The 16,291-nt window shown below is 46.3% G+C and overlaps 2 protein-coding genes across 2 annotated transcripts in view; both read right to left on the reverse strand.

Annotated features, from left to right (window-relative positions):
• YBX1 (Y-box binding protein 1) overlaps positions 1 to 3,965 on the reverse strand; it is a 39,188-nt gene extending 35,223 nt beyond the window's left edge. The window contains exon 1 of the mRNA XM_045298894.1: positions 3,947 to 3,965. Coding sequence (XP_045154829.1) covers positions 3,947 to 3,965 — 19 coding nt within the window. The remainder of the gene's footprint in view (positions 1 to 3,946) is intronic.
• PPIH (peptidylprolyl isomerase H) overlaps positions 1,864 to 16,291 on the reverse strand; it is a 23,478-nt gene continuing 9,050 nt past the window's right edge. The window contains exons 6-10 of the mRNA XM_004704920.4: positions 12,512 to 12,604; positions 9,624 to 9,711; positions 9,088 to 9,128; positions 7,862 to 7,940; positions 1,864 to 2,042 (exon numbers count right to left, since the gene is read on the reverse strand). Coding sequence (XP_004704977.1) covers positions 7,872 to 7,940; positions 9,088 to 9,128; positions 9,624 to 9,711; positions 12,512 to 12,604 — 291 coding nt within the window. The 3' untranslated portion in view covers positions 1,864 to 2,042; positions 7,862 to 7,871. The remainder of the gene's footprint in view (positions 2,043 to 7,861; positions 7,941 to 9,087; positions 9,129 to 9,623; positions 9,712 to 12,511; positions 12,605 to 16,291) is intronic.

Raw genomic sequence — 16,291 nt, forward strand, 5'->3', positions numbered from 1 at the left:
GGGGCTGGCCATGTGGTCCTCTCTGTGGACTGGCTACTCTAATTGGGGTCATCTTCCTCAAGGCCTGGTGGGCTAGGATGTGCTCCAGTCTCTCCTCCTCCCCCGTCATCTGCTCCTGTGTGCTCCGATCAAGATCAAATATGTCTCTCTCCCGGAGCTGCAGATTCAGTGCCGTCCTTTGAAATAAATTCTTCTGGGGGGAGGGGCAGGCATCCACTTAGTATTTGGGACTGGGGCTCCTGGCTAATTCCAATCCGTCTCTCAATACTCACCTCCACTGTTACCTCCTCCCAGGAATCTTTAATCTCTTCTCTCCACCGTCTCTCCACTCTGCTCTCATTTCATCTTGTACAACCCAAGATCTTTCAGTCATGCAGATACATTGACTCAGTAGGTACCAAAGCACTCCTAGTGGCACAGTTATCAAACACTCAGCTGCTGAAAGGTTAGTGCTTAAACCCACCAGCTGCTCCGTGGGATAAAGCCGTGACAGATTACAGCACTTGAAGCCCTGTGGGACAGTCCCTACCCCATGGGGCAGCTGAGAGGAAGAATTGGCCCAATGGCAACCAGTTTGCTACAGTGACGAAAGCACTGCTGTAAATAAAACAAGTTTTCTGCCACCATAATAGCTCGCCTTCTAATATTCACCACCTTGAATGGAACCTGTGCCCACCTCCTGTCTACATTCACTCATCTTTGCAGCTCCAGTGTCTAGGACAGAGACTGGTATAGAATGCGGATGACAGGTGTAACTGAAAACGCCGGCCCAGCACGCTCCTGCGCAGGGACTCATGTGTGCGGAGCAGAGCTGCTGCCAAGGGCTTCCGTTGCCGTGGAACTTCCACCACAGATTGCTAAGTCTGCCTTCTGAGGCGCCTCTGGGTGGCATAAGCCATGGATCTTTCCACTTTTCAAGCGTAACTGTTTTTGCTAACCAGAGCTCTAGGGTTGCAAATAGTCACTGTACAGCCCGATGACAAATGGACTGAAATGACACCAAACCAGCTTCCATTCTGTCATAGAATTCTGCTCCCTGCCACCGCTGCAGAGGCAAGAGATGCTAGTATGGACGGGAGAACAGGGGCAATGCCCAGCATATCTACATCATCCTCAGTGGCATCTCTTTATGTTGGAGCACTTCCTACCAAAAGTCACTCTCAGATTTTGATCTCTCAACAGGGCCATGGGTGAACTGGGAGTCCTGGGCGGTGTGACCGGTTGCTGTGATCACCGGATCATCAGAAGGTTGAAGGATTACCTCTCTAGAGGCCCATCAGGAGAAATATGATTTGCCAGACAGTTAGCTATTGAAAGCCCTACAGTGCTCTGGTCACTGGGAGTCAGGGCTGACTTGATGATAACTAGCTTTGAGCTTAATCATTTAAAAATGATCCCCATTTTTAAATCAGCAAAAAAAAAACCTCAACAACTTTGAGACTTCAATAGGGAACATGAGTTTCTCCTCCAGAACCAAACAGATTTTTAACTAAATTATTCCTACTGCATTGTGATTGGGACACTTTCTACCAAATGGCCACCCATGTCCGGAGAACATCTCAAGTCAGTGACTTGCCCCCCACCCCTGCCCCCAATTGGTTCCCGAAGAACCCAGTGAACCCACTGGGAACATCCGTGCAACAAACATTGCAAATATTTATTTTCAAAAAAGAATTAAGCCTTCTCTGTAAGAGGAGGCTGCAACAACTGCTTGCAATTCCAGAGCATCACCCTTACAGAGGAAGGGCTCGGCTCGGATCTGTGCCGGCCTCCGAAACCGAGCCCCTGGAGGCTGCCATCGTAGTCATTTCACAACACACAGACTAAAAGCCAAACAAACAAACACAAAACCAAGCAAACAAATTAAAAAAACAAACCAAAAGTTTATTTACAGTCAAACACTGAAAAACTGAAAATCGGTATCCTGGATTTCTGATACTTCCCAAGTCTCTTGTTCAAATGCAGCAGCAGCAGCAGGCAGGGAGGCAAGTCCAGGGGCCAATCCAGATGGTTTTACCAAGCACCTCCCCCAGGAGAAAGGCCTGCAATGAGGAGACGTGGAGACTGGTGAGGGAGGGAAGCAGCCAGCAGCTCAGAGCCAGGATGCTGCTGCAGAGGGTCAATGCTCCCAGCCTTCCTTTATGCTCCCAGTCCTCTCCCAAAGAGAGCGGGTCTGATTCTTGCCACCCGACCTTTGTCCCCAGAGAAAGGTGGAGCAGTGTACGGCACAAGAATCAAGGAAGGAAAAAATACAGGAAGAATGAAACTAACGTTTATGGATTTCTGGCCATGCACAGCACCTTATTTGACATTCACTCTTCACCACTGCCTCTAAGCCCCAAAGCGTGTGAAGATTTGCTAGATGGTGGAGGGATTTTCTGGTCTACTTGGCTCCAGCGCCTGTGTCCTTTTTGCCAGACCTTGGTGGCATCTTACTAAAAGAGCAATCTTGTGGAGCTCTAGAACAAGAGCAATCTTCTTCCTCGAAGGCCAGGCCTTGGTCACCAGGGGAAAGAGAAAGCAAAAGCTACATCCCTTGTTTATGGCCATGGAGTTCGCTGCACTAAGAGACGGGTGAGTACATTGCCACACACCCATGTGGCCACACCCCTCCTCCTCCAGGATGTCACACCGCAGGAAGTTTCACCCTGGGTTCTCTAACAAAGTGCGTCAAAGGAATTACACAGTGCTCCAGGGCCTAAGCTCGATCACAGGCCAGGCATCGTGCTAGTCAGCATAGTCTCTACTCCAGCAGTTCTCAGTCTTTGGGAAGACAGTGTGTTGAATGTCATGGAGAGAGGAACCAGGTGGGTGGTAGCCCCTAGGACTGGAGGAGGAAGAAGAGGGACCAGGGCAAGTTTCCCAAAGTGATGCCAGTCACAGCTATGGGCAGGTTCCTGGGAGGAGTTAGGAGGAAGCAGGATTAATGAAAACAACATATGTATAATCTGTATTATGCGAACACACACACACACACACACACACACACATGTAGGTAGATAAGTAGAAATGTCAGAAAACAAAAAGTCTGCTATTTTCACTCTGCAGAGTTCAAAAAGAACAGCAATCACAAAAACTCAATGTCACGGGTCAATGCTGACTCATCACAACCCTATAGGACTCTGGGTTTCTGAGACTGTTAACTCTTCACAGGAGTGGAAAGCGTGTCTCTCTCCTGCTGAGCGGCTGATGGTTTTGCATTGTTGAGCTGGCGGTGAGCAGCCCACCCAACACATAACCACAGAGCCACCAAGGCAGAGAGAGCGATCAGTAAAAGTATGTATCACTGGAGAAATGTCTGAAGTAGTAACTTGGAACGCTTAGAACATAGCGTACACCTTGACACTGTCACTCAACTGACCTTAGAAACACAGGGCTCTCCCTTTCTTCGGGTTAGGGCTCGGTGGTATCCACTGAGGGGTGGGTCCAATGGGTGATCCTGCAGTGCACTTTGCTGTGACACTAACTAGCACGGACTGGAATGGAGCCATTCTCGCCTCCCTTCCCCTTTCAGCTGGCAGAGCTTCTGACTTTGGGGGCAGGGAGTACCACACACCCAGCAGACATGTTCATATGCTGCCAAATCTCTGGATTCCCTAGACACCTGCACTTGATCACGTGGAACCTCTCCCCTCTGGCTGGGACTCCTCCTCACTGGTCTCCAGCCCACCCCTGCCCTCCCAGAATACATGTTACCATAAGATCGTTCTATCACAACACTCTCCTGCTCAACCCCCCAGCGGCTCTTGTTGCCCCTGGACAGTGGGTATCTCCTTCAAGACCTACAGAAGCGCCACACACTCTCCCGACCAGGAGGGGAAATATACATACTGCCTGAAGCCCAGCCCAGCCCTTGAGTAACTTTTGAATTTCTTAGAGCAAAGGCCTCCCTCCAGGCTCCTCTCGTGCCTTTTCAAACCTTCCTGCTTCGGCCACACATACTCACGTGTTGTTTTATCCGTCATTGCGGATCCCCATACCTGGAACACCCTCCCCAGGTTTAGCCACCTGCCAAGCTCCAGTCTTTCTCAGACTCGGCGGAAGCATCACCTCTCCTGCCCGCTTTCCCAACCGCTCAGGCAGATACTGACACTCATTCTTTCCTGCATCTTGTCTGAAAACCTCTAAGCCAGTGCTTTATTGTACTGTAACTGTCAGCTTCCCGAGACTGAGCCTCTCGAACTTATATGCTGCACACGCCGCGGTTGTGGAATGAAGGATAGAATCAGTTCATTCTAGAATAGAGGCTATATTTACCATCCATAAGAACAATTCATTTCTTAACCTACCCACTTTTTGAGCTTGAATTTTGCCTTTTCCTAAGCTATAGCATCTGTCCGTTCCTATATGTTGTGCTAGCAACATATTTTTTCCTAAGATATTTGTCCCAGTACTAACTACAGCAGCATTTGAAAATATTTCGTTGATAAGAAGCATCTAAATGCTTATTACATACATAACTTTCTAGTTCCACTAAAGCAAAATCTCCAAGGGAGGAAGACGTATCAAGTGCCTCCACATGACTTTTCTAAAAGAGGATTTCAGAAACAATGAACTGAAGAAAGCTCTCCACCATATTGTGCAGTACAGATATAGGACACTTCCATTATTGCTGGAAGGATTGTCAGTTGGATGTTCTTGGAGAGCCTCTGGAATGCTGAGTGGCCACCCAAGAAATACCTGCTGGGGTGCAGGCTGAAAAGAAGGGCTGCCATGGGATAATGGTCATATAAACTGCTGATTCTGGTGAGAAAGAGGGGAGGTTGAGTATTCCCCTCCTCATCAATAAAACTCCCCCAAAGTGTCTCAGTAACTTTCCTTACAGAAAGATACAAAAAAAGATCACACATCTAAAAAGTTTCCAATAAAAGTTATCCATTTGGTCATCTTCTGCCTCTGGTAGTGATCAGTGGTCAATCTTTAGACGGAAAAATACTTGTGAGCTCAACCTCCGTGACATTACGGCAAAGAACAGAATGAGAGGGGAGTGGTGGGCAGGCACTGAGGGGGGAGAACAAGCTGACTGCTACTGGCTACAAGGAGAGCTCAGGGTGTCATCTGGGCTTGAGAAGGGACCTGTGGCTGACGAGAGAGGCTCATGTGCATGCAGTTCCTAGCACACACGTGTGCATTCCAGCCTCAGCATGTGTTCACACCAGCTCCCTGCTGAAAATGCCTGGCATTCTCCCTCCCACCTCATTCATGCACTAAATGTTCTGAATGCCTGTCAGTGCAGATGTTGAACACAAAGTAAGTCACGGATGTCTGCAGTCGTTAAAATGGCACGGTATTTGATGGGATCTCCCTTTGGGAAAAGGGCAGAGTCCTATTTTATACTCTACAGAAACAAATTCTATATAACTTTAAAAATAACACTTAGAAATATTAGAAAACTGTATAAACGACATAAGACTATATTAAAAACAAACTAGGAACCCTGGTGGTGTCGTGGCTGGGCGTTGGACTGCAATCTGCATGGTCGGCAGTTCAAAACCACCAGCAGCTCCCTGGGAGAAAGATGGGCTTTCTATCCCTGTAAACAGTTAGTCTTGGGAACCTACAGGGGTTCCAGCACTGACTCGTGGCAGTGAGTTTGGCTTTAGGTTTTACATAAAAGACATTATGAGTTGAGGTAATAAAGACCTTCTTAAATGAGATACAAATTTTGACCTCATCAGAATTTAAAACTCCTATTTAATAAAGGATATCATCAAAGTTAAGACAGGCAACACATTGCCAATTTTTCTTCAACTATATTCTGGAGAGAGCAGTTACAATATATTAAAAAAGTATTCATAACTACAAAATGAAAATAGTACAAATGAAAATAATTTATACCATTTTCTACTCTTAATAGCAAGAATTTTTTTCCTAATATATTGTATATTGGTATTAATTATACTGGCATATTTTATGATAATATCAAGATGAAAAAGGCACTTACATGGAAATGTGAACTGCCATCACTCTTTAGAAGTACAATTTGGATGTATTAAAAGAAAAAGTGCAAAAAATAAAATTAAAAGTGTATATGCACTTTAACCCATAAGTCTACTTTTGGATAGCTAAAGATATATTGGCATATTTGTACAAAGAAACCTTTATTTCACTGTAACATTAGTGATTAAAAAAAAGAACCATCTTATCAATCAGAGAAAGGTAAAATAAACTGTGATATAAACACCCTGTACAATTTCATATACCAAACCCCCACCCACTGCCTCATCTTTCTCCTACAGAGCAGCTGGTGGGTTTGAACTGTTGATGTAATGGGTAGCAGCCCAGTACTTAACCAACTGTGCTACCAGGGCTCATCAAGTATTATAGAAACATGCATAGCAAAAGACAAAAGACCAAAAGAGCACACTGCCATTGAGTTGATACGGACCCCAGCACCCTACTACAGTGCTGGGCCGGGGGAAGAGCTCTATACAAACAGAAGGAAAATCCCCAAGGCTTGATGCCACAGTGGCGAGGAGGGGGAAGAGAACTACAGTATGATGTCACTTACAGAACCCAACAGTTCCCAGGCTGGACAGGCAAAGAAAGGTCCTCATGGACATTTACCAAACGGACAAAACAACGTCACCTCTGAGGGGAAGAGAGGCATGTTGCCACGGGGGCTGGCTCTCACGTAATCTAGTTTGGACGAAATGTTCACAATGCAATTATACTATTTATACAGAGAAAAATAAATAAAATCTGTGAGCCTTGACTGGATCGTGGTGTGTGTACTGTGTGTGTGTGTGTGTGTGTCTTCCTTAAAAGTGCTCGTCACTCTGGGGAACAACGGGGAGGGAAGGGAAGGGGGAAGAGGGACAACTAAAAGGGAAGGGAGAACAAGGACCAAGGGAATGATAACGCAGAACACTAATAGTGAATCTAGCTGCATTTGGATGTCAGTGTACTAGTCTGCCAAGTTTCTGCAGGTTTGAAAATATTAAAAAGTCTTTAATATTTTCTGCTGTGCTTGAAGTTCTTATCTGTTTTACTTTATTATTGTAGTTAATTAAAAAATGTCCTGCATGAAATCCGGGATAGGTAAATCTATAGAGAGAGTAACAGGATTAATGTATTGGTTCCTTAGGAGCATGGCCAGGGAGGTTGGGGGGAAATGGGAAGCTAATAATGATGAATACAAGAATGAAGAAAATGTTCTAAAACTGATCATGGTGATAACTGTACACCCCTGCTTGATGTGACTAACTATTGCATGACATGAATTCTAGGACAATAAAACTTTATATTATATGTAAATGAAAACAATTGATAGCTTTTTCTACACTAACAGCAAGAATTTCTTCTTATTTCTTATATATATAATAGTGGTCATCTCTGAGAGTCATCTGATTTACCATATGCTCCTGAAAGTTTGTAAAATCGTTCAATTCTTGGTCCCTCCCAATCCTCCAGGCCTACTTCTCACACCCAGAACCCAGCAGTATGATTGGAAGTGAGTCTACGTGGACTGAGATGGGTGATATTCACTTATGCAGTTGACAAATACCAAACCAGGGCCTAGAATTTCAGCATTACTTCTAGTAAAAGGTATGACAGGTGCATCTGTCTCCTGGTCTTCTTAGTGGGACTACTGAATGTGGGAGTATTGTCTAAACTACAACGTGGTACACAACCAAAGTTCTCTCCTGTCTGTTTCTCTTTTGATCCTTACAATGACCTTAGAAGATAATGCCACGATTAGACATATGAGGAAACTGAGGCTCAGCAAGGGGGATGAATTCTTCAAAGCCATGCAGGGAAATGGCCTCAATCCCGTATCTTCAAACCTAAGTTTCTTTCCACTAGACCCTGTGGCATTCTTTGGGGTATGGTGCCTAACCAAGGGAAGAAAGAGACTCACCTAATTCAGTTTACATCTCCCCACACTGTGAGATCACCACCGGCAGCTTGGGCTTATTGTTGGGGCCCGTGGGAACATTCTAGGAAACAAAGCACAATGAACACTCATTCATCAGACATTTACTGATTTCTGCCGGCCCCTGCGCTGAGAATGGAGGACTGAGATGGAAATGACAGTCCATTTCCCAGCAGACAGACAAAGTACAAGGGACAGATCAAAGAGAAAATGGAGAAAATTTGGAAACTATCTAGCCTAGGATGTGTAATGATATAATTAAGCTACAAAAGGGAGTCTCATCGATGGAGCAGAGTTGTTGTTAGGTGCCATCTAGTCGTGGCGACCCTCTAGGTGCAGCAGAATGGAACACTGCCCAGTCTTGCACAACCCTCGCTGGTGCAGCCACTGTGCCAATCCACCTCTTGAGTCTTCCTCTTTCTTTGCAGGTACCAAGCATGAATGTCCTTCTCCAGGGAAGGGTGTCTCCTGGTAAGATGCATAAAGCATGTGAGTTGAAGTCTTGCCATTCTCACTTGTAAAGAGCATTCTTGGCCGCACTCCTTCCAACACGGCTTTCTTGGTTCTTCCGGCCGTCCCTGGACTACGCAACATTCTTCACCACGCTGTCATTCAAGGCATCAGTTCTTCGATGTCTTCCTTAGTTCATTGACTAACGGTCACATACATGCAAAAGGGTAGAGGAAGAAGCTAGGTTGTCGCTTAACAGGAGAGGTGACATCTGGAGAGGGCCTAGAAAGATGCATAAGTCTCCGAGAGAAAGAGCCGAAAGGAGCGTAGCCTTCTCGGAAGAGGAAACAGCACGAGCAAAGGCAAGGATGTGGATCCCACTCTGCAAGCAAGCAGTGCAGATTGTATTTAAAGAAGAGCTGGTCGCCTAATGTGATTGGAACATGGGGGAGGCACACAGGTAGAAGGTGCCACGGAGAGGTGGGCAGGGACACCAGATTGTTACGGACCTTGACTATAATGCTGAGCAGTAGGATTTTATCAAGCAGGTGAGGAGGCCAGCATGGGACAAACGTGAGTGGGGGCATGAGAGACTAATTTGGGGAGGCATCTCTCATCTGCATTCCAGGGAGTCTGCAGCAGGGAGCCAGGATGAGTGGGCCTAATGACTAGCGTCCTTTGCCCCTTCTCTAGCACCTCAACACCGCTCAGGTACCACCAGACCAGAAAGGCTGTGGCAGAAGAACTCAAACAGGACTCACCTCGATTTTTCTCATCACCAGAAGTCCATCGATGATTTTTCCTGTAGGAAGAGTATGAACTGGACTTCATTCTCATTTGCATAGCATTTTCCATCTCCCAGTGCCCATTCTCAGTCATTATCATCTCTCATCTGACTGTCTTATCAGATCCAGGAAACTGAGGTCCAGAGGGGTGAAGTATTTTGCACAAACAAAGTCACATCTAGTTAAGTAGCAGAGTCGGGCTCAAGCCCAAGTCTGAGTGATATCAAAGCCCCCCTGAGCCCTCCTGGCTGTGTGTGGCATGTCTTTAGAGTTTCCCCCACCAACATAATGTATCCGCAGTCATTACACAAGACATCAGCTGAGCCCTTTGTTCTTGCTATTGTTCTCTAACCACATGGCCTCCCCACCTTCCCACTACTTCCACTTTCCTATTACTACGCAGAGCAGTGAAATCAACAGGCACTCTTGAGGGGAGACTTTGGGGACTGACTCCCAGGAAGCCTCCCTAGGGTGAACGGGGCCTGGAACAATGGAACAGGAGAGGGGCTCACCAAACACCACGTGCTTCCCATCCAGCCAATCGCACTTAGAACAAGTGATGAAGAACTGGCAGCCATTTGTACTGGGACCACTGTTTGCCTGACGGAAACCAAATATATTGGCAGTGAATTTTCCCAGCTAGTCTAGCCGAAGGGTAGCATATCCGAAAGTTTCATGCCACTGAGGCTGAGGGAGCAAAATAGGCCCTGATTTGTCCAGTTTCCTTACAGCAAACCTTCTTTGAACAACTACTTTGAGGAAGACCCCAGGCCAGGGTCCACGGACACAGACAGGAACAAGATATACAACCCTTGCTACGAAGAGCTAGAGCCATAATAAATGCATGGATAGTTCTCCGACCACTGTTTTTATGATGGGAGTAAATATAGGGCACAATTTGCTATTTTAGTCTAATATTAGTTATAATGAGAGTACAGTTGCATCTTACCCACCAGCCAGCCACATAATAAAGCCACTTTGTCCAAACAGCTTTATATAGACCATAAAAATGGTAACAAATGTTCATGATAATCTTAAGAGGGTACAGGAAGCTGTTATGTTAGCACTCTGCCAGGAAGGAGTCTATGCCTAAGTAATGATGTTTATGCTTGACAATAACATATACTTAATAGCTATACACACACCCTCAATTACTGAACTTTACAGGAAAAAGTATTATTTAGAGTAAGCATCCAGAACTCTGCAGCCTCATTCCTTCTCTTTCCTCCCTTGAAACTGTTTTTCTATCGCGATGTTTCTCGGTGCCCTTCAAAAGAGCAGACCGCAGCTACAATGTGGAGTGACCGATGCATTGTACAGGGGCTTTCCTCTGAGGGTACTTTTGGACGTTATACACTGATATGCCTAGCCTTCCTTTAATATGTTACATTCAAACTTTTGTACATCAGCAAATGCAAGCTGAGTTTAATCAGCATTGCCTACAACAGTATGAGTACAAATTATAGTAGTTGTATTGCATGCTTCCCCACTTTAAAAAAAAATGGTTCTTTTTTTTTTGAGTAGACAATGGAAAACGTTTACTAGGAAGCATAGGCCTCATACAAGTAATGCCACTGAGAAAAAACTGAGTTAGGAGCTAGCCTTGATCAGAGGCTCAATGGATTTAAACTGGAGGCTTCTCAGTTCAAACAGCAACGCACACGAAATACTGGAAGTGAGTTAAAGCTACTGTCGAAGAATGCATTCTAATTAGGGGTTGTAGATGCTATTTTTGAGCTCTCCCTATAAGTTATTTTTGTTTTCTGTTAATGTGCTCAGGAGACTTTCCTAAGTGAAAGTACGGGATGGCCTGAGGCTGCCAGAGTAGGCTTTGTGGGAATGGAGGGATGGAATGCTCAGGGAATTCCATTCCATCTACTGACCGACTGTTGGTTTCTTTGCTGCTCTGTGCATACACATTTATTAGTAATCAGGCACAAAAACGATCCTACATGCCTAAAGCACACACACTGCTCTTAAGCATCCATTGGTTCATCCTCCCAGCACTATGGTTTCCTGGGTAAAAACACACACTCTGGACCTGTGGGGCCCCACAGCCAGGTCCCACTCCCCGTTGCGTCCCCTCTCTCCACCTGTGTGGTCAGTCCTAGGTTAGTCACAACCTCTCCTTGCCTCAGTTTCCTCATTTGTACCAAACTCAAAGGGGCATGGAGAGGATTACAATGAATGAATGTAAACAGAGCACGTAGGAGTAAAAGTTCACGAACAGTCGCCATTGTTCTGACTGTGCTTCGGTCATTTATCTGCGAGTCCCACTCAGGAGCCTGTGGTGAGGTTAGGAGAGCCCTGCCCGAGGAAGGAACTCATGAATTGCCGAAGGAGGGACACGGAAGCCATTCTGATACAGAGTATTTGGCAGAACAACCAGCGTCGGTCTAAAAGAGGGGAGAGGCCAGGTCTCACCCACACAGCAGCACAGGTCACTACAAGTCAGAACAGATGTGCTGGCAATGGGGACACCACTCGGCAACCTTCCCCTCTGCTTGCCAGCTGTGCTTCCAAAGGGGGCTTGGACTCTGCTGGCTGTACTGGCCCCACTCTGCCTCCCAGTTGCTTTCTCTGCCCCAGCCTCTCCATTCTGATCTGCCACACACACTGCAGCCAGGGTCTTTGTCTGCAACAGTGATATGGTACCCCCAAAATAATATGGTTCTCCAGTCTATGAAAGGAAGTCCACAGTTGTCCTTATTCTGGCATTTAAAGCTCTTTATGAGCTAGACCTAGCCGTCTCTACCTGCCATCTCCACCCTCATGTGCGCTCAGCAGCCCCAACCACTCTCTGACCCTTGCATTTGCCCCTGCCTTCTCATGAGCACAAAGCTCTGCATCGGCTGTTGGCTGGATTTGAAATGGCTCCCCTTCCCTTGCCATTTGGTATCAGACTCCTTCAAGAGCTCAAATGTGACCTGCTCTATGAAGTCTGCCTCGGCCCTTAGTTGCTAAGATTCCCACACCTTTAGGCTCCCCCGGAACTTACACACTCACTGAGCTTCTTTCACGTTCACACACTGACAGCACGGATTACAGTCTACAGGGACTGTCCTTTTGCATGTGTGACCGTCCTCTAAGATGCTAAGTCTCTCGAGGGCAGAGGCCACCTTAGTACCCTTAAGACTTAGGATGAGGCTGAAGCAGAGTGGAAGAGCTATCAGAGCAGACCCCATGTGGGGTCTGGGGCACTGACAGAGGTCAACAAGTGAGTAACTGGATGAGAGGAGTGAAAGGGAACAGACGGGGTATGGGAAAAGGAAAATTAGGAGTGGGGTGAACAGAAAGCGAAGGGAGAGAGAGCATGTGTGGGGACGGGGTAAGTAAGGGAGTCTAAATGAGGAAAGCTATCAATCTAATCCCAAACATTCAATTTGACCTCATCACTTACCATGGACAGCAGGCCTGGGGCTGAGTGTCTGAGTTTAAAATTTTCATCTGCAAACGGTCCTCGGTAAATACTGGCAACTCCAGTACCATCTCCCTGAGCAGAGAGGAAGGGGAGAAGTGTTACTGACTTGGGGTGCGTGGTCCCCAGGAGCCCATAGAAAGACTATTACTGGACTTAATCCCTAGCTTCTCTAAGATCTACCTGCTGGTCACCTAGAGCTTCAATGCCTTCACGCTACCCTATCATCAAAGCAAGCCCATCCACACCCACCACAGCACACAAGTGGTAAAGCTGGTCACAGCTGGGCCTCCAGGAAGATAGACTGCGACAGAGGCAAAGTCAAAAGCAAGTTTCATGATCACAGATCTCTCCTTGTCATTCCTAGATTTTTCTGCCCAAGTCGTATAGAACTACTGACTGCCACCCCCTCCCCCGAACTATATAGAAGGGCGGGTGAGCTCTTGGCAGTCCAAACTGTACAGCATGACATCACCCTCCCAGCCCAAGGTCCTGGTCCACAGGAAGACACCTAACTCACGCTGGGCCAATCAGAGCCCCTTCTCTGGGAATGGAGCCGTGGTCTAGCTAATGTCCTGGGGGTTACAAGTGTCACATCCACTCTGGAAGCTGGAGCTGACTATCTTCCACAGCTGGAGTAGGACGGGAAAGAAGACAACAGACAGATGTGTAGAGAGCACTAGAGAGAGAGAGAAAGGACAGCTTGGTTCTATATGGTGTCAGCTCCCATTCTATTTCTTCCTCTGGGTAAGTTATATGAAACACCTCGTTAACCTTATCAAAAATCCAAATTTCTTTCTGAAAAAGCTTTACTTGTATTCTCTCTTTGTTCTTCCAGCAACCCATGGAATGAGCATTATCGTGCTCTCCATTTCTCCAGTGTGCAAGCTGAAGTCAGTCTCACCAAGCAACCTGACCACAGCCTTAGCTGTAGCTGTGACAGTTCCTGGGCTGTTCCCATCCAGGCTCTTCTGTGCCTCTGAGCCGTCTGTCCCTGCTGTTCCTTGTTTAGAACACCCATTGCTTGCTTGCTTGCCTCTTTCCCTTGCCGAAGTCCCTTGTGAATTTAAGACCTTCCCTCACTCCCACACAAGGCCACACTTCCCTCCTTCTTCTATAAGATCCTCAGCTTACTATAAGCCTCTCTACTTGCTCTAAATGTCTGGATTGAGAGGCAACATAAAAATCTCTGTTTTATGGGCTCTGAAATCTGAATCCTGCCCCGCATCACATGAAAGTTAGGTATGAACGTAAGCAAGTTATTATTCCTCTTTATGCCCCAGTGTCCTCATCTGCAAATAGGAATATGAGTCCTACCTCATTTATGATTCAGAGTAATAATGGGGCTTCTTTTCATGCTGGATGCACTTCATAAACATTGTTAATGTTCCTAAGACCTGCCGGACTTTCTGGAAGGCATGTGGCAAACCCCAACCCCACCAAGTGACACAGTACAAGAAGGGCAGAGATTCTGTGTGCCCAGCGGGAGCGACAATAGGACAGGAAGCAGAGTGGCTATATGGTGGGCAGACTAAGCCAGTCTTCCAAAAAAGCTAAAACTACAAAAAAGAGTGTATTGAGACTTGAATGTGATGATCCCGACTGCAGATCTCAGAGGCTATTAAGAGATGGAAGCATTTTGAACTGGAAGGAGATAAGAAGAGAAAGGGCCAGGTGATCCAGTTCTAAGCTTCATCATGGTTTATTGACAAAGCAATAAAATGTTAATGTTACATTAAAAAAAATAGCAATGGGTAAATTTAAAAATAGCTGTTCAATGCTTCAAGTTACTGTTGATGATACTTAAGTCACAGCCATGCCTGCTACTAGTGGCTCTCAACTAGAGACAGGCACCGGATTCAGCTGGAGAGCTTTCCAAGCACAAACACACACAGCTTCTGCAGTGATCCCGAGGCGAAGCCCTGGCTAGGAATGATGGCGTCAGACTATGCTGAGGCTCCTTGGAGGCAGACGGTACCTTTTCTCTGTATTGCTGGGCAGACTGGATCAGAGGCTGGGAAAGTAGGACCAAATCTGGTGGGCTGCCTCAGTTTGTAAATAAAGTGATATTTGAACACAGTCGTACCCATTCATTTACGTATTACCTAAGGTAGCTTTGGGGAGTCTGTGTTTCAAAAAACAAAACAAACACCAGATGCTCCCTGGGAGAAAAGTAAGGCCATAACTATATCGGGCCTGAGAAACTGTGTCGGGGATTGCTGTGAGCAGGAACTGACTCCATGGCAGCGGCCGGCAGCTTTCAAGCTAAAAGTGGCAGAGTTAAGAGGCTGAGTCAGCTATGGTCCCATGGTTCAGAGCCTGGAAATCACTGGACAAGATGAATAAATGAATGCGAAGCAAATGAATTAACATTAAAGATGGCGACGGAGGGACACATACCAAAGGGACTCCGCAGAATTCAGCCCAGGAGAGTTGCTTAGAGGGAAATTCAACACAGCTAGACCACAGGAGGAGCATCATAAAGATAAGTAGGCACAGACCCACAGGGTTTTGAGAGGCTGGGGGCTTTTGGCTTACCACAGTGGAGGTGGGTAGGGCTTGACCTTAGCCCCGTCACTGTCTCTGCCGGAGCCAGGACCATTTGGAGCCCGCACACGGGTGCTTAATCTCAACACAGCCACAGCTTGCCACCCCCTTGGCTCCGGCAATGACACGACAAAGACCTTATTACTAAAATCTACAATACTCTGCTAGCTTCCAAAAAGAAAAAAACTAATTGCCAACTGAAGAGGTGGGCAAAGGACCTGAACAGAAGTTTCACAGGGGCAGAAATCCAAATGGCCAACAAACATATGAGAAAATGTTCCCGATCTTTAGCTATAAGAGAAATGCAAATTAAAACAACAATGAGGTACCACCTAAAACCTCAAAGATAGCCCAATTCAAAAAAATCAGAAAGCAACAAGTGTTGGAGGGGCTGTGAGGAGACAGGAACTCTCATGCATTGCTGGTGGACCTGTATGTACAGCCACTATAGAAATCGATCTGGCGATATCTAAAACAGATGGAAATTGAGTTACCATACGACCCAGCAATCCCCCTACTGGCATATACCCAGAAGCGGCAAGAAACAAACCAAGGCCAGACATCTGTGCTCCATTGTTCATTGCAGCACAGTTCACAATTGCAAGGAGTTGGAAACAACCCAAATTTCCATCAACTGACGAGTGGATTAAAAAGCTGTGGTACATACATAGAATGGAGTATTACGCATCACTAAAAAAGCAGTGATTAACGTATGAAGCACATCGCTGCATGCATGGGAAGAACTGGAAGAAATCATGCTAAGTGAAGTAAGCCAAGCACAAAAGGACAAGTACAACATGAGACCACTGAGTTAAGCTTTAAAAAAAAAATTACAAAGGGGCATAGGGAAAAAGCTACTGTATACAAACATTCCTGGGGTGAGGACCAGGTAGTATGGTAGGGACCAGACCAAATACAGGGATATACATGGTAGACAACTATAAAGGAGGTGGGAAAGGACAAAAAAATAATTAAAAAAATGAGTAGCAGGGGCATAGAGCACTAACCCACCCAAGGGGGGGGGGTGTTGTTTATATCTCCACAGGGAAAGAGGGACCAGACTTCAACCCCGTGTACCAAGGTGTTAATGCAACTTGCTGGCGTGGAGGAGGGAACCAGTGGAGAGTTCTGGGGGGCAGGCCCCAATCCCAACTACTACGTAGACACCTGCCCCTCCCCCCAGAAGAATTTATTTCAAAGGACGGCATTGAAACT

The sequence above is a fragment of the Echinops telfairi genome, unplaced genomic scaffold (genome assembly GCF_000313985.2).
Source record: "Echinops telfairi isolate 266 unplaced genomic scaffold, ASM31398v2 ScPeMD7_7457;HRSCAF=8495, whole genome shotgun sequence".
Taxonomy (NCBI): Eukaryota; Metazoa; Chordata; class Mammalia; order Afrosoricida; family Tenrecidae; genus Echinops; species Echinops telfairi.